A 27,044-nucleotide genomic window follows, 5' to 3' on the forward strand; every position below is an offset into this window, starting at 1 on the left:
CTCTCAGGGCATTGCTCGTCATTCTTAAGACCAGCAGATATGAAGACTACTGAATCACAATCTGTTATCATCAGAAAGTTTATATATTCAGCTGTATTCTGAATGTTACTAAATAGTAACTACAACAAACCGTACCTGAACTAAAAAGAACTTTAAAATCAACAATTTTAACCCAGGTCATTTGTTACTCATAATTGATGCACAGAATAAAACAATTTCCAGTAACTGTTTAATGTGCTACTGGAAGGCACCCAGACACTACATTGGTGACCACAAAATAAAAGTATTTCTTTTAAGAAGCATTTCCATATTTACATACCTATTTTGGTTTATATTTACCCCAGGCCCCATTTTTAACAGAATATGCACCCATAAATCTCTCAGGTTGTCCTAAAACCCTTGAATAGACGAGCAACAGTAATACAGATGTTCAAAAGAAAGCTTTATTCAGTATTTTCATATAAACTCCACTTCAAGAGCTTGCAATATTTTGTAATTGCAACTGAGAAGCTGTTAAAGAGAAACCAGCTGTTTAACTTTGCAGACAATACTCGCAAACTAAACCAAGCGCTTTTCAATCATTCCACTGCTCTTCACGGTATCTTCAGTTAAGCAAGCCATTAAAATCCATGGTCCTCAGCCTGTGGTCTGTATAATGCTGTCTGCTGGTTTTTAACATAGGCTATTTCTACTTTTACAGGTAAAATCAGACCTGCGTTTGCTGGCACTCTCTGGGAACTCTCTTGGGCAAATTTAGCCTTTTTCAGATTATTATTTGCAACACTTTTTGCTTTGTACAGAAACTTTTATTCAAGCTATATCCTGAAACATTTCACAAAGCTAAATTTGTTAATCACACAAATGGTTAACATGACTTCTAAGTTAAATAATTTAGCAGGTCGAAGGTAAGAGGACTTAAGAGGTAGATACAAGAGAGACTGAAGAGATATGGCTGACAAAACAGAACCCAGGGGTTGCCGCAGCAGATAGCAGAAGGTATACAGACAGGTTTTGTACCAACAAGCGAAAGGATTTAAGGGCTGTAAACCCTGTAGGAGGAACAGAATGAAATCTGTCTCAGGAAAACAAATTATCAAGGAAATCAAAAGAGCACATGTAATCAGTCTTGAAATAGCTTGCATGTTGTCTGAAAACAGGTAAGGTTGTACTTCTTCAGGGCATGATGCAAACAGGCAGCAGAAGCGCTCGGCATAAGCTGGTACCTGGAGACACGGTGGCCTACATAAGACAACGTGAAGCTGTCCAAAGATCGCAGTAGAGCAGGGGATAAGGTGAAAGTGGACGCTAGCAACGCGGCACAGCGGTGATATGTAGATTTGCATATATAGGAATACTGGAGGAAGACAGCAATAACAAGGAAAGTACTAAAAAGGGGAGGCACAATTCAAAAAGCAAACCAAGGAAACCAAGCAGCATGAAATAATTTTTTTACTCCCTTTCTGAGATGCCAAAATTTGCACTGAAATAACATCTTTTTTGGAGGCGGGGGGGGGAGGAGGGGGGAAGGAGAAATGTTTTTATACATGCACAGGTTAGTGAATTTTACTCAGATCTATGTCATGACCAGCCGTCTCACCTTCTAAATCCGAATATTGGGGCTGGATGATGCTGCAGCACAGATTTTGTCTACGAGGGTCAAACAAAAAGCAAACTTTACCCTATTGAGAAAGCCTGGATTTCAATCTACAAATTCCCAAGTGAAGGGTTAAAATTTGGCTTAGCCTAAATAGGAACAAGGATTATTCTATAATCTGGCTCAAACTGAGCAGGTCTCTGCACAGCTCCTGGCATAACAAATGCCCAACAAAATAATTTTCTTTTTTAGTGTATGCAATATGTTTGCTTCTAAAAGCATCACCAACTTCAGGCAGGCCCTACTGTAAAAACACGCACACCAAAGCCAAGCGTCCTGTACTGCGAAGCTGTCTTTCTAAACAGACAGGGCAGGTGAAAGATGAGGCAAGGAAAGAAAAATACAGAGCAGTGAATTGACTTGCTCAAAACCACACAAAAGAAATCATCATCAGAAATTGCAATGACTCCCCCTTTCTCTCCGACTCTCCTTCTCATACTGCTAATAATGTCTACGACAGCCTATGAAACCAATGATGTAGTCCTCACTCAAGGAGCTTGCAATAAAAGCAGCCAAGCACATAAAAACACGCTGCATGATAGAAAATGGATTAGTCAGAAAACAAAACACTCTTCTTCTGAAAACACTGTTCTTCTGGAACAGTAAAAGGAACATTCCTTTGTCAAAAGCCAGTGTGGCCCAAGGAAGGATTAGCAGATGAGGAGGGTAACTATGGTAATACCTAGAGGATTCCTACGGCAAATTCCAAAGGCAGAAGATTTTGCAGGGAGATAGCACAGAAGGGAGAGAGATCTGTGCAGAACAGATGTCCTGGAAAAGCAGCGTCTGCCTTAAATCTCACACAAGACAGTATTTTTGTATAGAAGAGAAAATATTTGGTTTAGATACACAATAAGGAAATTGAATGACAGCATGGTGCAAAATTAAACAGTGGCTTTGGATATACCAAATTTGATTCAACTGGCCCTTATTATAATTTACACTTAAGGACAAAGAATAAACTGGTCTCTCCTCAAACTGACTTTCAGAGGTAGTGGGGAGTGAAGCGCTGTATTTCTTTGTGAAATGCAGGCTTTAGAAGTCACATCAGCAAAAGCAAGCGTGTGGTATTTACACCAACTTTACTAGCAGTGAAAAAAGGAAACATTTAATCTTTTTTCCTCATGTTTTGGTTTGTCTGTTTAACACAGTACTTGACAAAGACCTTTGGTTCATATTACAACTAACAGCAGCTCCTCAAGGAAACAAGTTTTGAATACTTTTATTTTCAGATGTTTTTGATCATCTGCTCGAGCAATTTAGTTACAGGTATCTTAAATCACTGCCTATGACCACTTCAATGTGACAAAACATTTTTAAGGAAAGATGCTAATGTTTTGGGAACCTCACTAAAAGAGGAAGGATGTCCTCAGAGGACATTAAGAGTGGAGCCTACAAAAAAACTATACTACTGTATAAAACTGTAATAAATAAAATAATTTTACAGAGATCATAAAGAAATGTATATACTTCAGGCTTGGACTAACAGAAGCAGGATGAGTACAGCAGTACAAAACAAATTTGTAAGAAAAAAAAATTGCGCTTGAAAGGCAAGCATGATCAGCTGTTAACTCAGCAGTTAACAATGGCAAAGGAGTAGAAAGAGCTAGTTGTACTAGTAAATCACAGGGCACCCATGGCAGACAGCATGATGCAGTCATGTGAAAGGCAAATGTGGTTTAGGGACGTATCAAGAGTTATTTCCAATACGCTAAGGAAGTATTAGTGACATCACGCGTGGCCTTAATCTTCCTTGAACATAGAGTCTAGGCAAACTCAGGCTGGAATGGATGAAGAGAAGTGCTGGTGGAGCACTGAAGGTCCTGTCACACAAGGACGCTTTATGTGATTCCAAAGAGAAAAGATGTGATGGATTCAAGAGGAAGAAAAGCTGCTGAGCTGAAGGGCAATACTTGTGTAAATTGGGAGGAACTGAGCGTAAACCGGTCACAAACACATGGAAGCTTCAAGTTAGAGCAGGCGCCTAGCTGCTGGAGTAGTGTTCAAAGAAGAGTGAAAATCTGTTCTAGCCTTGCATGTGAGGTCTTTCATGTGGAGTACATGTTGTACATTCCTGCATCTGTGACTGTGAAAGCATCCAGCATGCATCCTGCATCTCTAAATGACAATCCAGGGCTAGATACTAGAGGAAACTTTCAAATTTCTCAAAAGAAACATCAGAAGAAATACCACAATGCTGATGAAGCCAAAGAAACACATGGGATTAAATACAATACTTAATTCTCTTCTACACGCAGAGAAAATGTCACAGAATAGAAAAAAGGACTTCAGCTTCCTTTGTAATACGTGATAAACCAGATTCCCTGTCTTGCACTCCTTTCTCCGCTGATCTGACAGATTAACAGTCGTTTTCTCAATGAAGTTCAAGCGCAGCAGTTACCAACTCTATTTTGCTGTAGCTGGACTCTGACAACTGTCTTAACTGCACCCTCTGTTTTTGACTGAGACTCTCCTGAACGAAACACTGTGAGCTTTAGGAACAGAGACATTTTTTAATGGATTCATGATTTGAACCTTTATGGTCCACTGTTTGATACCTACAGAAGCAATGAGTGTAGCTGTATTCTTACTCAGCCAATGAATCTTGATGATGCTAAATGCAGGCCAATCCCACCAAGTGAAGAAATCAAATCTATGATCCTTAAGAAAATGTCCAAGCCATCTTAGACAGTACAGCCATCAGCTCTACTTATCCATCTTTTGTTTTCCTCTCCTATGGTACTAACAACGATGAAGCTTCAATACACTTAGCCCCTCTCAGCTTAGTGAACATTGCAGCTATTCAATACACTCCTCTTATCAACAGACAAACCCCATCAACCTCAAAAAGGGTGCTGTATGCTGTAGCAGGGCCAGGTCTTTGGAATATTTTTTCACTAAAATATCAGACAATTGTTTTTTTACAGGGAAAGAGACAAAAAGAAAACAAGACCAAAAAAAGAAAACCTGACGTGTAAAAAGAAGGAAAAATTCAAGTAGAGGCAACAATAAAGCAAAATGCAACAGGAAGACACCACAGAAATATTTACTCCAACAGGAGTGGCTCTGGTGCTGTTATTAAAAATTAAGATTCACCAGGTTTAAATCTTCTATAGAGGTTTAATACATTTATCATGCATGTACACAAATAATTTTTCAGAATGTCCTTTGTAATGAGTGGCACTGATGTGACTAACTCCTCTAAAAACAGCTTTCAAATGATCTGTTTGAAATGTTGGCAGTCTCACCACCTACTCTTTTGCAAGCGATTAGCCAAGGGTTAGTAAGCACAATATTTTTACTCATTAGTTGGGAAACTACTCCACATAAACAATCTTGGGGGATGATTTTACTCTCTAGTACATGCCATTGATCCAATTCCTCTGTAAAAATGAAAGGTCTGCGTCATTTTTGCCAGATTAAAGATTACAACATTCTCCCATACTTAGAAAAGGAGTAAAAAAACCTTACGCAATGTATTTAAAACAGCATACACAGAGCAAATTGAACTTAGATGGCATGGTTAAAATAAAAAATAAATGTATTTACAATATTGCATAAGTAATATGACACAAACTTCCGTTCCAAAATCAATCACATCAAAATAAAATAAAAAAATATTACAACTCACATATGTTTTAATACCTATAAATCCTTAATTTCTATCCAACATTTTCTTTATAAAAGCCTGTTTAAAATATTAAACTTTTGATTCACTCTAGCTTAAACATAATCTAAAATCATTTGTTAAGTATTACTGATCACTTAGTCTTTGTCTTAAGTTTCTAGATTTTCCATTTTCAAATTTCCTCTTTTTAAATGTTGGCACCCCTTCTGTCAGGTCTCCAAGGGAGGTGACTGTTTTCTCTTTAAATATCACTGTTGCATCTTCTGGAACCTCTAGCACTGGAGGTGGTAGATTGTCACTCTCTGTACTAGGAAGCTCCAGGTCCACTTTTTCACTGGGAGAGGAAAACATGAAAGGGTTAATCTACATGGAGAAAACAACATGGTGTACTGCAGACAGTAACATCCATATTTAATTGTCAAAACAGCTTTGAGCTAGATGCGGTCTTCTAGCCAAGATCATCATCATGACAGGTGTCAAGAAAAAAAAAAAATGTTCTTTGTTTCTTCTGCGTGGGCTGCCATAAAAAGTAAAAAACTAAGACCTCACTCTGTACAGAGCTTATAGCATGGCCCAAGCACTCATCATGTAAATAGTCCTGCAAAAGATAACAGGGCCACATGTGTGTAAATTTAAGAAAGTTGAAAGACAGTAGTCAGTGAGTAATTAGCAGTGGTTCACTGCCAAAATGCTATTGAGTAGTTCTCTCAAAGTGTCCATCCTTGAGGGTCTGCATGACAGAACAGAGAACAGGCTTACCAAATCAGCCAGTGACCCCAAGTTGGGAGAAGCAGCTTTGGAGAACAAGATCACAGCTAATACTAATCTGAACAAATCAAAGACATCGTCTAAAAATGACCAATCGGTTTTAAGGGGTCAACAGCAAAACACTGTGTTCTACAAGAATAACCTGTGGCACAAACATACAACGGAGAACAACTGAACAGTTCACAGAAAATTATCTAAATCACAAATCCATCAGGAATCACACCAGCATAACACTGCTGCAAAGAGACACCCATTGTATTCCTGGCCAATCCATACAAGAAATCTTTCAGTACTACTGAGTGTTAGTCTGATGTCAGCTCGTGTACTATCCCTGGTTTCAGGTCCTACGCTTCAAGGAAGACATGGATCAGCTCAAGCACCCAAACAAGAGCCACGAGAATGACTGCAAGTCAAGCAAGTCAAGAAAATGCGACTGTATCTCAAAAATGTAAACCTCCTGAAAGTGGTTGGCACTGTGCCTAGTCTCAATTTAAAGTAAATAATGGACAACTGCATTTGTCTCATTTACATGTGTATATATCTCAAGCCTGTGTGTTAATGTACAGACTGATATATAAGGTTCAGTAGCTGAAAGCATTTTTTATTGGACAGTGCTTTCCAAAAACCTGAAAGAATTTATCAGCTCTGGAGTCAAGGAGCGGTTAGCTGGTCCAATACAGGAGGTGTTACGTGAACATTATCATCTCCAAGGAAGTATATCACTGCTTAATTTAGTTTGAACAGTGTCAACACTCTATCTGCTGAATAATTTAGAACTAAAATGCTGGAGAATGGGGTGAGTATGAGGGAAAAGACTGTTTTCATTCTCTGAAACCTAATTTCTCCGGACTCCTGGAGGGCCACACAACAAGAAACTGGCCATAAAAGACAGCACACTTCACAAAAAAAATGAACCATCTCAGGCATTATGCCGTAAAACGAACCAAACCAAACCTCCTGATCAGATGCATGTCATGAAAACATCTGCAGTACATCGGTTGGACGTGGGAGAGAGAGACAGCTTCCAGATTTAAAATTGGCATAACTAGATTACACGTTTTGTCTTTCATCTCCTCAGTTAAATCATTACAGAAAGCGTCTCCCACCACCTTATAAGAGCCTCCAGGACTTACCCATAGTGACAGCAGAAAAGGTTGTAGTGGATTTTGTTTTGTTTTTGTTTAACTTTGTTTTGAAATGAGGGAACAAGAAAAACAGTTGAGCCAGAAGTCTTTTACTGCAATACTAGGTGAAAGTAAGATAAAAAATTTGAAGAGTCTTTTAGGCTGCGTCCTTCAAGTGAACAGTTAGAGTTAGTACACCACCACAAAGTGAGAAATAATTCACTGCTTGTGGAAGTAACTCAGCCAAACATACCAGGCTTGGGTAGAAATTGCTCAGTCTAAAAAAGCATTATCATTATGTCAGCAACTATTGATCCCACAGGGAAGGAATTCAAACCAATGCTAACCCAGTATGATCAAGATAAGGTTGCTGGTGGTCCTAGAAGATCTAGACATCTCAAACTCCAGGCAGAGTTAGCCCAACTAATTACTCATCACAAAGAAACAAAGTTTAGCCTGGAAGCTGGAGGCCCTGAGAAAGCTGACTATGCTGTTCCAAGGCTGGAAGCAGTTGAAAAAACAGTCAGAAGAGCTCCTGAGGCAGCTGAACCACATTGTTGCAGGAGACAATGTTAAGGAACATAAGCTTAGAGTAACTACATTTAAACAGTTGATACTCAGCCTCTGAGAAAAATGATGGATGACAATGATCCTTTAAATCACTTTAATGTACTTTGTACTCATGGTGAACTTCTACACTAAAACCAAAACACCACCGTCTGCCATGGAGAGCTATTACTTAAAATAATCACTGCAGAAAGAATTGTATTTGGGCTACGTTTCCAATCACTGCTGTGCTAATTCTGCCAGAAGTCAGAAGAAAAAGCTTCAGCTCTTGAAAACAAGTATTTTGGAAACAAATACTATAAAAATAACTATGGTAAAAAGATCCTCACCATGGTTCTTCTTCTTCATCTTCTTCTTCTTTAATTGCTTTCCATTTTCCATAAGGGTTGGTCTTGTTAGGTGCATCACTAGAGGTTTCTTGGGAAGCTGATGTACTCTCCTCTTTATCAACAGTTCCTTCTGGCTTAACTTCTCGCCATTTCCCATAAGGACTTAACTTTTTAGCTTTGGGAGATTTTTTCCCTTCCTCTGATTCTTCACCATTATCTCCTTTCCTCTAAAGAGGAAAAAACCCACCTTAAGCAAAAATGCCTAAATAAAAACACAATGTAGCTTTATTTTACATCTTTTATTTACTATTATCTACTATTCATACTTTTCAACCAAGAGTAACTTGAAACAATAAACGCATATTGTAATAAAATCTTTAAATTTTTCTCCTTAAGCGTTCATCACAGAGTTGAAAAAAAATCTTAAATGTTACGAAAAGTTAAAGTTGGAAAATCCTATCTACCAAGGCTGAAGTTAGCAAGAGTAGCCAATACAAACTTCCTTACAAAACAAAGCTTAGCATGTCTCAAAAAAAAAGGGGGGGGGGGGTGTGTGTGGTGTGCAAAAATTCACATATAACTTTCTGTGCATGCAGATACACACATTTTACAGCTAATACCTGGTAGTAGCTTATAACGATGCATAGTGATACAAAAATATATATTTTAGAATTAACACCTATCTATGAATACATCTTATATTTAAACTCTCTCTGCCTGTTCTGAACTACCAGTTTCAGAAAAACCATGTGACCCAACCAGAGCCACAATCACACCCTTTACCTTAAGTGTTAAATCTGAAGACAAAAATATGTAATTGATATGGATTTTGTACTATGTGCTGCCAATGTTTTTCTCAATTAATAAGGAAACTACAACCACGTCATTTTCAGTCAAAAGCAGTCCCTGAAGGTCTCTTGGCAGTCACATTTACCAATCAAGGTTTGAAGTCATCCTCACACTGAAATCCAAACCATTTTGTGGATTATTTCAGCGAGATGACAGTGACCTTTCTCAGAGAACATCACATTTCTTGCCGAATTCAAGCTGCTACTGGTGGGCTGAAGGAAGGATCATGCTTTCTATTCTGGAACAGTGTCACTAATGGGCCAAATAATTGAATAAAGGTTCATTTTATTATTCAAACAAGTGCAAACTTCTAATTTCAGTCATACGGTTTAACCTCATTACAATGAGTACAGCTTATCACAAGAGACAAAAGATAAATCATTTTATGCTAGAAAATTAATACTGTATGTAAAATAAATCTGAAGAGAAAACTTACCTTGAAATTTGTTTCTGAACTCTGTGCTTCATTTTCACTATCTTCTGAGTCTGAGTCAGATGCTTTGGAATCTGTTTCTGCAAGATCTTCAGAATGCTTGTCACGTTGATTCTTCTTATTTGAAGATGAAACAAAACCATCCGGTTTCTCCCATGTGGATACTGTCCAAGGTATTTGAAAAACCACATTATTTATGTTTCTAATTCTGATCTATTATTGCTTCAACAACATTACCTTTCAGCAGCAGTGCTGCCTCATGCAAAAATACAGCAAATAATTTAGCACAAGGCTTTTGCCTTTGTTTGGTATGTTTGTTCTAATAAACATAATCAGAAAGATAACATTTCACTTCCCAGCAGAGATACAGTCATGACAGCTGAGTTCACTGTTGATAAAGCTTGTTTTAATTAGTGCTTAAGAAAAATACCACGCACAGTGAACTGCGGTCCACAAGACTGTGGTCCCTCTCATCCTTACACAGGACAGACAAACAGCCCTCTCGAGGTGCCTATTTGATTTGAGTTGTCCATTGATTACAAAGACAGGATAAGATAAAGAACGGTAACTGCGAGCCTCAGCTCTCCAGGCAGATAAACCCATTCCCTGTGCTACTTGGCTCGGTAACATTAGGTCTCCAATTAAAGAACTGTCAAGCAAATAAGGAAATGCAAACATCAATCTGAAAAGACATGAAAGTATGTACAGGATATGACCTCATTTTCAATTAAAAGGTAGTATTCCAGCAAATATACTGAGAGGAAATATTTAAATAAAGTTGACTCAATGGTCTTAAAACTGGTTTCAGTAACAATAAGGCAAAAGTACACCAATTTTCAATCTATAATTTTATATAAGCTTTCAAAGGGAATAAAACTACTTTTTTTCCAATTATTTTATCTATTTCCAAAGAAATCCCTAACTGAAAACAACACTTAACGGGTATGCGCCTAGATGTATCTTGAAGAAGTAAAGGTGTAAGAAACTGGCAATGAGTGACTTTGCATGAACAGAACAGTCTCTTAAGAGTACTGCTGTCACCTAGCTTTAGACTAGTAACTGAAACAGTTCACTTTCCTAGGTGCCACATACAGCCAGTGGAGTAAGGTGCAGCCTTCCAAAGCATGACTCGTAGAGCTAAGCCTAGAGATACCGGTCTCCTAAGTTACATGCCTGAGATGAAACACTATGGCTATTTCCCTCGGTTAAAAATTTGTCTTGTCTTCAGAGGATGGGATTAGTGTTAACAGAACTGACAAGTAATTTTCAAGCATTTCCAAGACACTTACAGCTATATAAAAGTAAGGGATCACTTTAAAATCTCACAAGCCAAAATTTTACCAAATACGATGATTATAAAGATATTCTTAATGAGTGTCATGTGTCCATGAAGAACTTTAAAAAACAACACAACCAAAGGCATAAAATGTATCTGAACTTAGAAGGCAATGTTTAAAAATAACCAGCATCTCCTTTCCCTTTCAAAAGAAGAAATCATCATTTGGGCAGGGGAGTGGCATGTTGAAAAACTGAAAGGTTTTGGTTTTTTTTTTCTATTCTTGGTATCATTAGGAACGGCACTTCATACCCAACAGCAGAAGGAAAACTCATAGCCAGCATAAAATCACTTGCTCTCCAGAGAGGCATCATTGACCTTAAAATGATTCAAACAGATTTAGAAAACAGATGCCTGTTCTGAAGGAGTTACCACAAAGTTCCCCATGTAGGGAAGAAAACGGGGAAAAGAAGTAGGAGGTAAGATTCTGGACTCTCTTCTCAATGCTATGTCAGCAAGAAGCAAAGTTTAGGAGATTCTGATTCAGTCCTACATACCTATCAAAACAAAATCCTGCCCCTTTCTGGTTTCCAAACTATAATTTCAATATATACGTAGAAAAGAACCCATAGTTTACAGTTGTAAGTTGAATGTCTAAAAAAACCTACGAAGCACAAATGTATACACACTGACAATACAGCTATAAAGCCAACACTGACTTAAGTAACAAGTATATTTCAACTAAGGTAGCATTTTAAAACATACAAAACTTAGTAATGGCCTTAAAATGCAGTTATTTGCAAAACAAAATGCTGTTCTGAAAACCCTCTCTTCTGAAACGGAGCTTAACTGGAAAACAAGCTCTCCTTACCTCCTGTTTGTGTGTTATAGTAATAGGTATGACCATCTTCAGTGACACCTTCTACCCACTCTGCTGCCTAAGAAAAAGACATAGGAGCTAATTAAAAAAGTTTTAAGGATCAGCCAAAGCATCACTTATAAGAGTATTCAACCCTCGAGTATTTTTTGTTCGTGATAATTTTACTGTTTTAAAGCTTGAACCCCTAAAGTTATTAGAAAGTATTCCCTTTGACTCAAATGAGATTGAATTGCTTGACTTAAAATACTGCAAATGCACATACACAATTTTTTTCAAACAGTGGATAAGTAGTATGAGGCAGTGTAGTAAATGTTGCCATACAGTTCAAAGTATTATACAGGCCATTATTTTACATGTTTTTTATTTTCCAAAGTATTCACCCCTGAGGTTGTAATTTCCTGTTTGTGTCACTGTCTTTAGTAGAGATTGATAAAAATTTCTCTGGAAGACTCAGGGTTTTGTGAGGGCTACAGAAAACCAATACCAATAAATACTATCACAAATTAAACATAAACAAACAAAAAAAACTTCTAAAATTTATCCCAAAATACATCTTACCAAAAATAATTGATGACTCAAACTTTGCAGGAATGCACGCCAATGAATTTACTTCGTTAGTAAAGCACCAATTTCAACAAAGCACTGTTTTTCCCTACTGATTAATAAATATATATGAAATGTGGCAGAAGTTGCTGGTATGTATTTGTGGATATGTAATTAAAATAAAGATGTCTTGCAGAATCAGCCACAGCTAGATAATCAGTCACTACCCATGACTTAAAATCTTCCTTAAGAACCTGATTTTCATCAACACTTACACATAGAACTATTTTACTGCTCCTTAAGTACTAATACTGCCCGTCCCCTGTATTAGGCAGAACATCTATGTAGCTTCACCATACGTTATTTTTGCATTAATAAATGTCTGTGTGTATACATACACATACACATAGAAATAGGCTTTCGCACACACATACCTATACATTTGCTTAATACTCTATTAAAACTTTTTTATTTAAAAAAAAAAAAAAAAACCACAAGAAAACCAGAAGTTAAAGTTCTTGTACCCGCTCTGTAAACAGGAAAAATTGTACCAGTAGGTTCAGAGCAAGCAAAGGCAAGAAAGCCTTCAGTGAGCAAGTTTCCTCAAGGCTTTGCTCTCAAAAGTTTCAGTGTGCTAATTTCAACAAAAGAAGCAAAAGGAAAATTTATTTTATGTAAGTAGAAAGAGGACAAAAAACTAGTCTTAAGTACAACCTATCCTTTTTGTTAGAGTTAGATCCTGAGCATTTTAGACCTGGTTCTTAGAGGTTTTCAGCAGATATTTGACACTAGGCACACTGAGTATCCTACTACATAAATGCTAACAAGCATGATGTCAATCTAACTGAAGTTACAGGTAGTCTTCAACATGCCTTTTCATTACTCTGTTCTCTCCACCTCTTACGAAGTCTGAGCAGCAAGCTAATGTGCTGTAAAACAAGGAGGGCCTGTGAATCTCACTTGCACTACATATTGCAAGCATGCCCTTTAATTTCTGGGCAGTGAGTCCTTGTAGAAATCTGGAATGTTCCCAATATCTTTAGCTCAGACTAAATAAGGGAGTGATCAAATGCTTGTTTTTAGCAATAGCGAAAATAACTCAAGACACCACAAAGTCACCGAGCAGGGTGAGGGAGGAATGGCAAAATACAGCCATGTGGCATTAGAGAGATATCTGAGCCTGAAGGTGTGTGTTTATGATATAGCTGAGACGAGCTAACTTCAAATTGTTGCCAAGAAGGGAGCTCCTCCTCTCCTCCATCTGCTCTCCCCGCACCGGCATTTCTCTGATTACCCAGAGAGCTGATGGCAAGGAAGTAAGCCTACAAAGCACTAAGGTAAACTCTTGATGTCTTCACTCCCTGAACTAGTTCACTGTCAGAGCAAATATGCACCAAGGACCATGCAAGATTAGTCACAGGACCACCACTTTCAGTGGAAGGCTACAGTAAGATTGGCTTATAAATATTGCAAAGCTATGCCTTGACTGAAAAGACAAAGTTGAAGTGCTGATTAACAAGTCGTGCAAAACCACAGGATAAAGGAATCAGAAAGCCAGAGTAGCATGTGATGGGCAGCTCTGACACAAAGCGTGCAGTCTCTTGGGAATGAACACTGGATGGAAAAAGCCTGCATTTTTGAGATAAAACACTGCCTTAACAAGAGATGGAATACAGATGAGACTTCATGTACACTTTGTGAATTGATTCAATTGCCTAAAAATATACACAATTATAACCATTTTCTCCTCTGACTGTAAGTAAACCAGTACCAAGCATAGGCTACCTTCTGAGATGCGACAATATAGAGCTACAGAATGCCAAGCATTCTGAAAAAGCCAGGCTTTTTTGATCTCTAACATAAAATCCAACATTAGCAAACAAAACTAACTTTAAATTGTACTGTACCTATGACACCCATCGTGAAAATGGGGAAACATAACATCACTTCACAGGAGCGTTGTAAAAATCCTATTTTTAATGTTGTGAAGCACAAAAATCCTGGAGTGATAAGTATCGGGGAAAGCCCATTAATAGTAAGAAGAAATCTTTCTGTCTTTGGACTACTCTGCAAGTTTTTCTGTGCCTTAAATAAGGAAAATAAAGTAATATGCTAAAAGGTTGCTTGCACGTGGGTTCCATGACCGTAAGAAACCCAAGAAAAAGACAAATTATCACATAACTGTATCCTGAAGCAAACACAAAAAATAGGCACTTTTTTTTAACTATCTGACAATGCAATCTCAATGTTTCCTAAGAAAAAGGAGTCTTAACTATTTCAAATGTCTAAGATTTAATTTTTTTAATTACATTTCATTCACAAAGGGTTGAACAGAATTTATTCAGAATTTCCCAAAAGCTTTCAATTTTACGGGCTGAAGCATCAAAAAAGCATTCTGTAAAAATACATCCACCACTATCACTTCTTGTCCCTTGATAAACAAATTAGCCAAAAAAGATTCGTATAGTAAAATTTCAGTTTTCATCAAGTGTATCATAAAACATTCTATATATTCAAATTATGTTTTTCTAAGTTTACTAAGAGCAAACAGTTTATCTTCTGCAATCAGAAGACTTGCAAATTGCCTAGCTTACTTCTGATAAGCGTTTACAAGGACAAAGAAAAGTATGAATAACAGTATTTGATTACCGTTTGTGAGTTTTGAGAGTTGCCTTGGAATCCTTTAGGTTTCTCCCACTGTGATTCTTAAAAAACAAAAACATATTTCACCCGTCAGTCAATCCTGTTTATGTTTAATAATCTTTAGAAAAAACAGATCTAAAGGGTATGACACTGATGTGTGCACACATACAAACAAGTAATATACCTCAAGTAATTAAACAAGTAATACAAACAAGATACACCTCATTGGAATATAAATCATCCTTGATCAAACTATGGTATGAACAATAAACCAAAGTATCATAATTACAGTTGGCTTTACCAGGACTAACCACCTTCCAGACTCTAGTAAACTATGGCTGATACACAGATACTGGAATTTTGGTACCAAAAAGGTGTTGTGTTTTTTTTTTTTAATGGTAGCATAGGCCAGAAGAAACTAAACACACAAGATTTTTACCTTTTGGAAGTTATCTTGTATGAGGAAAGACTACGGTAAATACTAATGTTAATCCTTAAATTTATAAGAAACAGTTTGTAATATTCTCATTAATCATTAAGGAGGGTTGCTTTTATGCTCTAAAGTAGATGATAACACATAGCTCCTCAACAGAAGTCAGTCAGTTAGATAAATCCTGTAAATGTGGAAAGAAACAATCAGACAGCAATCCATAACCGCTCTCATTTACTTGGGCACAATCAATTTATTTCACATTCCTCATCATAAAGCTTCTTCAGGAAGAACACAGCTATCTTTTGTATACTTAACCTCTGAAAGTCTAAACATTTCCAGAAACTGTGAAATTATTGCACTCTTCCATTATTAACAAAGAGCAAAACCAGTCTGAAGTTCTGGATGCCTAAGTCTTGAATGTTAGTATCAAAATTCCATCTAATTGTTCACATTTTAATAATCAGCTTACTACTGAAGAGTAGCAGAAGAGTAAAGAAATGCAGGTAGTCTTTTCTCATTTATATCCAATAACTGTATCTGCATTTGCTCCTCACTAGTTTTTACCTCCTGTTCTTGTGTTGTAGTAATATGTATAGCCTTCGGGAGAAAATCCTTGCACCCACTCCTTTGTTTCAATTTTTGGTGGCATTGAGGTGTCCTGAGGTGTCTTTTTTTTCTTTTCTTTCTTTTCCTTCTTTTCCTTCTTCTCTTTCTTTTCTTTCTTTCCTTTAGTTTCCACTGTGTTACTCTGTGTTTTACTCTGTGTCGAACTGGGACCTACATCATCTTAAAGAAAATAATACTCCCTTTTAAAAAAAGAGTAATAATCTGAGCTTAAATATTAGTCACCCTTGAGCAACAGCAAATAGGAAATTTTGTTCTTATGAGTATTTTCACTCATTAGTATTACACTCATAGCAGGTGAACTTAAAAGATTATATCCAAAGAATCTCACAGCGTAGCAATACTATAGTGTCATAAGAAAGTCCAAATATCAAAAGATGAGTAACATAAAGAGAAAAAACTGTAAGGACCAATGAGCTCTAACTAAACAACAAAAAAGAAACTAAAAGAGTTATGAAAAAGCTTCTACAGGAGCTTGAAACTACAACCCTTTTTTAAAGGATAATATGTCTTCACATGGATAGAATGAAGGTACTTGCTGAACTGCAAGCTGAGTAGGAGATTCTCATCTCCACTGTTTGACACGAGTGAGAACCCAACCTCTCCTACTCAATAGGAACTTTTGTCTCCAACTGGCAAAAGTGAAACATAAAATTCACTAAGGGAAGCTGCACTGCTGATTGAAAGCACCAACTACAGCCTATTTTTTGTTATCATGTTGTTTAATTTTTCTACTCCAAATTGGATTGTTCCATGGACCAGCGGATATTGTAGCTAAAAACATTCTGTACTGCAACTTCTACTACTGGCAATTTGCAGACTCCTTTTTTTTTTTTTAGCTGAGCAAACACAGTCCTGGAGGCCTCCTCTCATGTTCCTAAAACCTAATTTAAGAAAAAACTTTCCTATTCAATATTCTTTCAATTCTGTCTTTAATCTTTTGGCAGCTATATGAACTACCTGGCTTAATTCCAAGCCTTTTCAAATCCTCTTGATATGCTTTCATTGCAGCCTCCTCCATTGCTGCAAATTCTTTTGACATGTTTTCTTCTTCTTTTGCTTTTTCCAAGCTTTTCTTTTTAATCTAAAACAAAACAAAAAACCCAAGAGAATAAATTAAACAAGTCTGATAATGAAAGAGATTAAAAATAAGCATTTGTGCAAATATTTGAGTTACCTCACTAATTCTTTTTGCCACATTTTCTTTATGATTCTTTCCTCTTTCATGAAACTCAATGCTCTTCAAAGCGAGAAAAAAAACCAAGAAAAATAATATGTATTATACAATTTTAATTTAGTTAATTTTACTTAGTTAAAATTTAGTTAGACTAAACTTAGTTGAACAAGCCTAAATGTAACCTGTTCTGAAAACACTTAGAGCAAACACTACAGCTATAAAATGGCTATAGGAATTCAGCAACACTGAGAAACACTCAACATAGAAATTATGAAAAATCAGTAACACTCCAAAATGGTATCATAAAATTTCATAGTCTGTGTTTATAAGAGTTACAATTTTTCAAATAATACTGTTCAGCACACACATTGGAGACAAGTTAACAGGGAATCTGGGCTCCCTCTCCATGCTATCTTTCCAAGCATCATCCCTTGATTTTTTTTTTTTTACCCTGTTTTCCTGCAAACTTTAAAAAACCATATGGCTTATTTAGTGTTCCAAATATTAGCTATGGTCCTTAATTACATTATGCTATGCTCCACAAATATCCCATGAACTTAAAGTAGTCTGCAGGTCCATGAATCTGAGAGAGAGAGAGGAAAAGACAAAGTGGGAGAGTTGGGTAACTAAGGACAACAGAACAGTCTGCAAGCCAAAAAGCTGCCAGAAAGACTGAAGCCAGTAGGAACTGGAAGGAGTTCAGAACCTCTACAGGTACAACAGTGGAAGTCCTCATGTGGTTCTCACAAAAAACATCTGAGCTCATGTAGGTGTTCAGATGTTAGGTGCCAAAGCCTGACCTAGTAACCCTAGAATTTCTTTGCATGAACCGATGTGCAGAGGATGCACATCCAGGGCATGATTCATCTCATTTAAAGACAGACTTTATAAGTTACCCAAATCCTCCCCTTCAATGTGTATTTCTCTTCACTGACTACAAGAAACCTAAACCAATTAGCTCACACTTATCATTCTGAACTGCAGGTATCTAATTGTAAGCCAGATGAAGCTCAGCTCCAGGAGTACCCCTGGCATCAAGTCAGGAATGCAAAACTTATTTCCAAGTAAGAAACCAGTGGGTCTAGTAGTCTGCAAAAGGCATCTGCAAGTCAGAAACACCTTTCTGTAACCCACTAATGTTTCTGTGGGCTGTGTGAAATGAAAGAAACCTGCTTTAAACGCTTAGAGCGCTGGCTGTACCAGGCCTACCATATATAAACAGTATGTATGCCAGGTTTTGCTTTCTACTTGCATATGAAGGCTAGGAACAGGCACAGACAAAGTTTCAAGACAGATCAAATGTTAAATTACAGAAATTGAAGAAAAAGCAGGGTCAGATATTTCAGTTCTTATCTGTACTGCCAAGTAGAACAGCACACACCATCTTGTATGCAGGTATCTGTCTCTCACGTAATATATTTTAAATATTACAAGTATTACAAAGGCATTTTTAAAAAACAAATTTCATGCATCAGTAGATTAGTATCAAAAATGATGTTAAAAGCCTGTAATTCAAATTCCTAGTATTTCAAAATCATTGACATAGTATGGTAGACCATCGTACAGGTCTGTTGTCTGCTATCCAGCACTTGCAGTAATCGCAGAATTTTTTTGGCTGAGATTTCCAGTAATCGGCCCTGGGGAGAGAAAAAAAAAAAGATGTATAATCTGAAACAATAATCAAAGCTACAGGTTTTTTTTTATATATATATATATATATATATATATATAACTTCAGAAACTAAATTTAGTCTTCTTTGGGCCATTGAGTGCTAAGAGTTTTTCTTTTCTTTTTTCTTTTTTTTTTTTGTAAACCAAAGTATGGGGAGCAAGCAAGAATAGCTACATTGACTACTGTGTCCCATAAAGCACAGTTCAGTATTGGGATTGTGCCCATCTGACCCCTGAAGACTGCAAAATTTTTACAATGGAGGTGATGCTGTAAGAACCAGAAATACAGGACAAAGCAAGCCAGAGATAAACAAGCAGCTCTAGATACCCTAATTAAACACAGAACTGTCAGAAAAGTGCAACTTGCACTATTTTTCATAAAAATGCATACAATAAATGTTTCTAAGTGTAAAACTTTAGATTGAATGTCGAAGTCTACTTTGGATACTGTACACCGTGAGCTTAGCAACACAAAGGTGCAGCTCTGGACAACGTGAGCTACTGTGGGGAATCCTAGGACAGATTCTGATCTGTGGGGTCACAGACACAGCAGTAAATTGTTTGAATGTTTCAGTGTAAAAATGTGAGTATTTCTGAACCACACAATTTAGGTAAGTTGCATATGTGTGAGGAAACCTGGGGAAAACTCTTCAGAACTCAAAAGTTAGTACATAAAAGTATTTAGCAACAAAACCCCTCCAATGGCTGTTTCTTCATCAAAACATGCTTTCTAATGCCAGATGAGGCTTGTGCAGAAATAATTCCATTTCTCATTGGCTTGCAGCAACAGATGCAATGCTTTGGTTCAACAGAACACATTCCAGCAACAGACTTCTGTATTTTTAAGTTAAAATGAAAAAGAATGAAGGGCGAAAACAAAAACAATTCAAGATTACACTGAGAACATTAAAAAAGATGAGTCCAAAAAATGGATCTTTGCCTTCCGTCTGAAGATCAATGTACAGAGTTCAAGGAAAATACTTCCTGACATTTTTATTCAATAAAACCAAAACAACGTCCATGCACAACGACAGCACCCTCAAACCTTATGATACATGTGAGTAGATCTGTAACAGAAACAGACCTGATTGACTCAACTCTTAAAATTTAAGCAGATATCAAAATACGCTTTCCTACCAGCGCTTAATGTAAAAATACAATTTCTAAGAGGTTACAATTATTTAAAAGTGTTAAGTACAAAGGATATGCTCTGCAAAAATATATCAACCTGTAAGCAATACTGTGTTAGCAACATGCAGTTTTTCAAGCAATCTTCTGGAAAGCTAGAAAGAAGCAGCTGGGCTTCCCCCCATTTAAACAGAAATCCGCTCATCCCTAAATGGTGTACTTTAAAACTGGGTGATTACTTAGTCACACATTTAATTAAAAGGCTTTTGAGATTTATATATCAAAATGTACTAGGGCCAAAGCCTGCGAAATCGAACACTCTGGCTGGAAAACCAGCTGAGTGGGAGGGAGAAATTCAGTGCTCAGAAATACCTCAAGGCCCTTTTTCCTATTTGAGCTATGGCTCCTAAATTGTCTCTAAATCCTTTGACATCATGCAAGATAGATTTCCAGCTAAAAGCTGGGTTAACTTTCCCAAGGCAATGGACCAATTCTGACAGAAAACACATAAATTGTAAAAGAGCCTCACTGCATGTTTCGGATGTGCAAGAACATCTGCGTATTTCCAAGTTTAACCTAACGGTGCTGGCTCTCTCTCTTCAACAGAATCAAGTGTAAGTGCTAAAATTAAGACTGTACAGCTGCACCCATCAAAAGTCAAGACCTGAGAGTGTGACGAGCTCTAATTTCACAGCTATATTTTCCACTGATTTCTTTCCTAAATGCTACTGGACATCACATCTGTTGCAAACCGCTGTAGCTACACGTAAGAGTAATCATGCTGGAGAACCTGAGGGCACACCTGGGGTTTAAGCACAAATCCAGGTCTTGACGACAGAAGCCTTTTATCTTCATCTCCTATTGGTGTTCATAAAGATTGAAGCTGGCTCTCTGTTGTTACATATAAAATAAATGTAAATGATACTCTGCGCAGAAGACCTGATATCCTGGGAACCTTAAATCCTGCATTTCATGATTAATGAAGTTAATTGTGTAAATTATGGTCCCAATTCTGTGACTTATGAGCACGAGGAGTGTTATATGCTGAGTAATTCTCTTAAAGATTTTCTGCTTGAGTTCATACCACTCAAAAAAAGAGCAAGCTCAGCTGAAATACCCACCGAGTAACATCTGCCATTGTAACAACGGTGGAGCCTGCAAACCACCAACAGTGCTGTCATGACAGCAAACCAAAGAGGAGCATTTGGAAAGGAGCAGCAACTGAAGTGAGACCCCACTTCAGTGAGATGCTACAAGTGCTTCACAGGCTCCAGTCACAAATCTGAAAGTTAATCCAGATCGATGACAATGTTTAAGTATGCGATTGTTTTATTAATCTGCCAAATACAGGCTTGAGAGCAGATGCTCTTAAAGTGGTACATAGGTCTTTTCTACTTGAATAATTGTGTACAAATCAAGGGAAACATAGTTATTTTAAAAAGTCATTGCAGTCAAAACTGTACAGCTTTTAAGGCTCCTTATCTTCTGCCTGCACTTACATCAGTAAAGTTAAGGTTGATTCTTGTTTTCAGCTTTACAGCTGGGCCAGCCTCCTAAGGACCAGAAAGCTGACCAGCTAGCCATCATCACCACAACTATCTTTCTTCCTTTCTTTCACTAAAACGAAGATACAGTCCAGAGCGCATCAAGTCTGGCTTTGCAGGGTTGAGGTTCAACGTTGTACACATTTACCCAGGTGTGGCTCCCAAACAGGAGCTTGGTGACACGGACCCGGAGAGGCGTGCAAGTTGTACTGCGAAGCTCTACCTCCTAGGAAGGGTTCTGACAAAGTCTTCTTGGAGCCCCATTTTCCAGAGCTGGCTGAGCAAGTCAGCTTGGCAACCTGCTACTGGGCACACAGGGAACAGAGCAGCGCCAATACAGATGAGCACTGGGCAACTTCTGGACAAACTGCTGTAAACTTTCAGCCAGAGTTGGAAATCCTGTACTATCTTGCAAGAAATCTGTGTCTCCTAAAGAACAATGATTTTTTTTTCAACTTTTACTGGTCAAACCACTCAGGGGCAGAATGTGCAACGGTTCAGAGGGCTAAAGGGGAAGGAGGGAAAAAGAGGGAGTGAACATCAAACTGTTTCCTTGAAACTTTAATGAAATGACAAACTCTTTGCTGCAAACAGCTGTAGAGTGCAAATAGCGTCAAAGTTAAAACCATTTTCAGATTTCTGAAATTCATTTAAAACTTCAGAGGGAGTGAGAAGATGGGGAAGAACAAGTAGCAACTCTGCATTAACAGTGCCTGTGACATTCGCCATTTCAAAAGATATGAAAATGCTGAAACTCAAGAGAGAAAACTCCAAAACTCAGGTATTTTTACTTTGCATAATTCATTTCTTGAGTCATGAGAATCACACAGCCTACACTGCAATGACCGGGTTACGCACTCCAGCACGTGAACTATGCATTTGGGAGCACAGAAAGGGGACAGGTTCTGTCAACAACATTCGGAAAGTAACCTGCCGAGTAACTCCAGCAGCACTGGGGTCCAGGGCCCCGAACTGTCAACCTGCGAGCTGCTTCTCCTCACAACTTACAGTATTATTAATGTTTTAACAGGTGGTGCCATCAGCTTTCCTTATATAGGGAAGCTTAAGAAACCCTCATAAAGAAGCTATCTTCAGCTGAGGCAGCTTTGCCAAACTTTGAGACTGGGCTGGAGGTTTTTGTTCCTACCACATACCGGCTGAAATTAAAAGGGGGGGTGGGGGGAGGGGAAAAGGAAGGGGGGAAAAAAAAAGAAACAACTGCTTCAGGTGGTTCTGAACACAAGAAAAAAAATAAGAATTTGGCTGTGCAAACAAAATCTGGAAGCATTTGCTTTGAATAGCTCCGTTCTAAAATATCAGACTTGAAATTTGGCAGGGATGCAGGGGGGTTTGTATCAGGGATAGATCTGTCCAAATTATAAGCCTTTAGGGGGTAAAAAACATCATACACATGCTCCACAGTCGTCTTTGGTATTAATATCTACAACCTCTGAAGACTTGACACAAAGTTAATATCTTACAGCTTTCTGCAGGTTTGAGCACTGAACAGCTTGTGCATGCATCATCTTGAATACAGGTGTGTGAAGTAAGTAATACACGGATTCAAGTTCTTGACTACACAAGGAAATGAATTCAGAGTAGCTATTGTGGCTGCTCTACAGCAGCCACTCAACAGGACATAGCATTCAGAAATAGTAATAAATTCTATTTTGGAATACTGTGTACTTCTAAAGAAAAGTAATAGTTCTGTAATGGAAAGAAGTAGAAAGAATGAAAGAAAAAAAAATCACATATATTTCACAATAGACCCTCCTCCACACGGGAAGCCATTCCAGAACAGCTAATTCTAATTCAAATATCCCAGTATTGGTAAGACCTAAGAATGCAACCCTAAAATTGGCAGGGAAGGAGGCCAAAAAGGAAAAGGTTTTATTGTACCGTGAAATAGGTCCCAGTGCCATGGCCCTAACGACCCACACTCCCAAATAATTCACAGTAACTCCATTCATTCATAGTGCACTAATCCTACTCTAAGAACTCTTCTTAGATACATGCCCTTCATTTTTATTTTTAAAAAAATGGTATTTAAAAATAAGGACTCAAGAAAACAGCACCCTGACACACCGAATACACAGGGCTGTTCTACCTAACCTTAGCTTGTTGGCCTTGTAACATATCACAGAATATACGTCTGTATGTGGGCTCCTACAGAGTAGTACTGGATGGGAGTTTCATCCACATGAAACAGGGCAGTTCTCTGAAGGGTTTTGTTCTTCTGGCCTTCAAGTCGATTATATTTTTGGCAATCCTGTAAATTCTAATTTACAACCTGAGTGGCTGCTGCTTTTTATTACTATATTAGCCCCCTCTGAACAACATACAAATCATAATATCCCGCAAGACAATCTGAGCAGACAGCAGAGTCTGCAGAACCTGCTCAGTCTGACCTGTATTGGTGCTGAAGATCATTCGCGTGGATCTGCTTTGCCAGATCTCTTTTCTAAATTGTAAATTATGTAACTTGAAAAGTAATGCTACAAATATTTTTAACAATATACAAGAATGCACAAGAATATCAGGGCAGGCAGCCTTCTGCATGTATGGAGCTCCAGTGGACCTCATCTCCCCTAACTGCAATTGTTGAAAAGTGAGATATCGAGTTGCCTAAGTTCTCCATGCCAATAGATGGAGACTGTCATCTCCAAAACACCACTCTTTCCATCCTAAACAGGCATCTGAGATGCAAATTGAACTCCATAGGTGCGTGTTTCTTCCTTATACAGGGAACCTGAAGTGAACTGCCTGAGTCAGCCTTCAAAAGTTAAGTATCTGAAGTCAGGGATATCTACTGAGAGCAGACGTCTGCTGCTGTAGATGCAGAAGAAAGATATGGGCTATGTCAAGAAGAATATGATAAGAATTAGAAGAGAGGAAAAAACCAGCAACATAAATTGGGTCAGGAAACTGTTCAGGTATAATTTTAGCAATAACTAAAATTAAGAACACTGCTCTATGTAGTATCAGTCTGCAAGACAGGCTCACACAACCTAACCATCAAATACTTCCCCACAGAAAGATCTCTAAAGAAATTTTTGATCAGGTTAAGATTTTTTTTTTTCAGTAGAGAAGTTAGGATATCTTGAAAAGTAACAGAAACGAGCAAATGCCATTCATATGACATTCCCACTTAATAAAGACCAAAGCTTGGATCTTTACCCCCCCGAAATGTGCTCAGGTATTAACACAAATTTTCTAATCAAATACTTAAAAGAAGTAGTGATGGCCAGCAAAATGAAGGCACAGAGGCTTTCTTCCACACGCTCCACCCAGAACCAGAGGCGCCGAAGGAGGCCGCGGTTTGAGGGGGCAGGGGGGTCGGAGGGACAGACACCCTCCCCCGCAGCGCTCAGCGCCCGGCGCTGCAGGACGCGAAGTCCCCCGCAGGCGGGAGGCGAAGCCGCCCGGCGTGTCTGGCAGAGATAAGGGGCCGAAAGCGCAGCAGAAACAAACAACCGGGTGGGGGGGAGAGGACGGACGGGAGCAGAGGGACCGGAGCGAGAGGGAAATAACTCGGTCAGCGAGGCGCGAGTCGCCGGCCGCAGCTGGGGCACAGCCGCAGCCCGGCTGCCCCAAGGCCTCCCCACGGCCTGCGGGCACGGGGGCCGGGCCCGGCCCGGCCCGGCCGCCGGCGCCCCCACCCCGCGTTGCCGGCCCTGCCCGACCTCGGCCCCCAGGGCCGGGGTCTGCGCGCGGAGCGCGGCCGGCTCTGCCCGCTCCCTCCCGGCCCCCGGCACTCACATCGCCGCTTCCCCGGCAGCGCCTCCGCACCGCGCCGGTCCCCTCCGCTCGCCGCCAGCCGCGCCGCGCCGCTGGGGCGGGCCGGGGCGGGGGCATAGAGCGCGACGACGGGAGCCGGGAGGGCTCAATCCGCGCTCTCCTCCCCCGCCCTTCCCCACCTCCTGCCTTCGCCCGCTCCTCCTCCCCCGCCCCCGGGAGAGGCGAGCGCTCTGCGGGGAGCCGCTCGGAGAGGGAGCCGCGGCCGCCGCTCGGTGAGTGTCGCCCGCCCGCGCGCCGCAGGTTGCGGCGGCCCCGCGCTCGGGGGGACGGGGAGGCTCTCCCCCTTCCCCCGCGGGGGGCGAGCCTCCGGGGGCCGCGGGTTCGAGCCCCGCCGCCGGCAGCACCCCGTGCCGGGCTGTTCCTGCCCCGCCGCGGCTGTGGGAGAGGGGAGGTGCGGGGGGGGGGGGGGGGAGGCGAAGGGGCTGGGGAGGCGGCGGCGGCGGCGGGCCCCGTGAGTGCGGGCGGCGGTGCGCGCTCTCGGGCCGCGGCCAGCGGCGCCCCGTCCCGCCGGACGCCCCTGCCAACTTTCTGAGGAGTTCAGGCAGCGCGCGTGTGTGTGTGTCTCGGGGGGGTGGTGTGGTGTGCTCCGTGCCGACTTCGCCTCTTCCTCCTCCCGCCGCCACCCTGCCCTCCCTGCCGGCTCTGCCTCCGCCCGCCGTCGTGGGGCAGCGGCGGCTCCGCGCTGCCGGGGCGGGGGCGCGCGCGCGCAGGACGGTTGGCGGCCGCGCGCCCCTGCACGGGGAGGCCGCGGCGCGTGCGTGCGCGCCTGAGGCGGCGGGGGAGGGGGCCGGGGCCAACGGCCGGCGCCGCCCCGGGACAGGAGGCGGCGGGGGGGTGAGGGGTAACACACACGACACGGTCGCACACGGGCGCTACCGACACGTCGGCCCCGGGCGGGCCGTGTTGCCCCCCCGGGGGTGTTCGTCCGTCCCGTGCGTCCGGGTGGCCGGGGCTGGTGAAGCCGGAGAAGCCTCTCCTCAGCTGCTTCCCCCCACAAATGAAACTCGTGCCGGGTTTGTATTCCACGCTCCCGTCTCCCGCCCCAGCGCTGTGTGACTTACTTCCCGACGGTGCTGCGAAAAAAAAATAATTCACCAACTACAGCTGGCAACCTTTTTGCTATAGTCACGCACAAGGGTGGAGGAGAAGCCTGCGGAGTGAGTCATGGATTTAAGAGGCCCTCTGGTTGTTTATGGCAAAACCAGAGGGTGGCTTATTCAACATGTGGGAAATAAGTGGAATAAGAGTTGCTTAAATTCATAATAAAAGGATAAGACAGAGGTACCCGTACGTACCGCACACCCCCTGCCCCAGCTTGCTATCGAGCAGCCTTAAAAAGGAGGGGGGGAAGTAATGTTGCTTTTTCCTGAAGGAGAACTTGTGGTCAGACTGTCATAGCTAACTGCAGTAGTTCTGCATTTGTCAGCATTTCCATTATAAGTGTAGTTTTTATGTAGTTTACATCTTGGTTATAAAAATATGCACTGGGTTGAAATTTGGTCGATGGCCTCTTCTCCAGAAACATCTTCTAAGCAAATTTTGAAATGATTCTGCTTAGATGCTAAGTGGAAATCCATGGAAAATCCTGGCTTTTTATGTTTCTCTGAACTTTAAAACTTAGCTGCTTACGCACACAGACACATTTACAGCTGTTAGTCCAAAAAAAATTCCACCCCCCAGTTTGTTAAATTGGGGAAGAGTTTAAAGGCTTGGCCTCTGCAGGCATTACTCTTTATGCATTAATTAGTGCAGCAGAGACTCTGAAGACTCTTGCAAGGTCCCTGCCACCTCGCGTTAGGGCACCCACCGACAGAAGTGACGTGGGGCACTGCGTGTCCGTACAGCTCTGACCATCGAGTGCCAGGACAGTTTGAATGCCTCAGCGCTGCGGACAGGAAGGCGGTGTTAAAATGAAGGCAGAATATGTTAACTTTGCTCTGTGGGATTTTTTTTTTTTTTTTTTTTTTTAAAACGG

At 40.3% G+C, this 27,044-nt stretch overlaps 1 protein-coding gene across 1 annotated transcript; it reads right to left on the reverse strand.

Annotated features, from left to right (window-relative positions):
• Positions 1 to 421: 421 nt before the first annotated feature.
• Positions 422 to 25,115, reverse strand: WBP4 (WW domain binding protein 4). Its single transcript, XM_050902258.1, has 10 exons — positions 25,031 to 25,115; positions 18,493 to 18,565; positions 16,929 to 16,991; positions 16,712 to 16,835; positions 15,692 to 15,913; positions 14,701 to 14,756; positions 11,500 to 11,566; positions 9,356 to 9,516; positions 8,071 to 8,297; positions 422 to 5,616 (listed from the first exon to the last, which is right to left on the reverse strand). Coding segments are annotated over exons 1-10 (1,203 nt in total). The 5' UTR covers positions 25,033 to 25,115; the 3' UTR covers positions 422 to 5,408.
• Between the last annotated feature and the right edge of the window lie 1,929 nt (positions 25,116 to 27,044).

Source organism: Gymnogyps californianus, chromosome 1 (genome assembly GCF_018139145.2).
Source record: "Gymnogyps californianus isolate 813 chromosome 1, ASM1813914v2, whole genome shotgun sequence".
Classification (NCBI taxonomy): Eukaryota; Metazoa; Chordata; class Aves; order Accipitriformes; family Cathartidae; genus Gymnogyps; species Gymnogyps californianus.

What these genes read in the sequence shown, in the direction of transcription:
- WBP4 (XM_050902258.1), bottom strand. An exon ending in CTACAACACAAGAACAGGAG is followed by an intron (nt 14,757 to 15,691) that starts GTAAAAACTAGT and finishes TTGTTTTTTAAG; the next exon opens with AATCACAGTGGGAGAAACCT. An exon ending in ACTCTCAAAACTCACAAACG is followed by an intron (nt 11,567 to 14,700) that starts GTAATCAAATAC and finishes TCTTTTTCTTAG; the next exon opens with GCAGCAGAGTGGGTAGAAGG.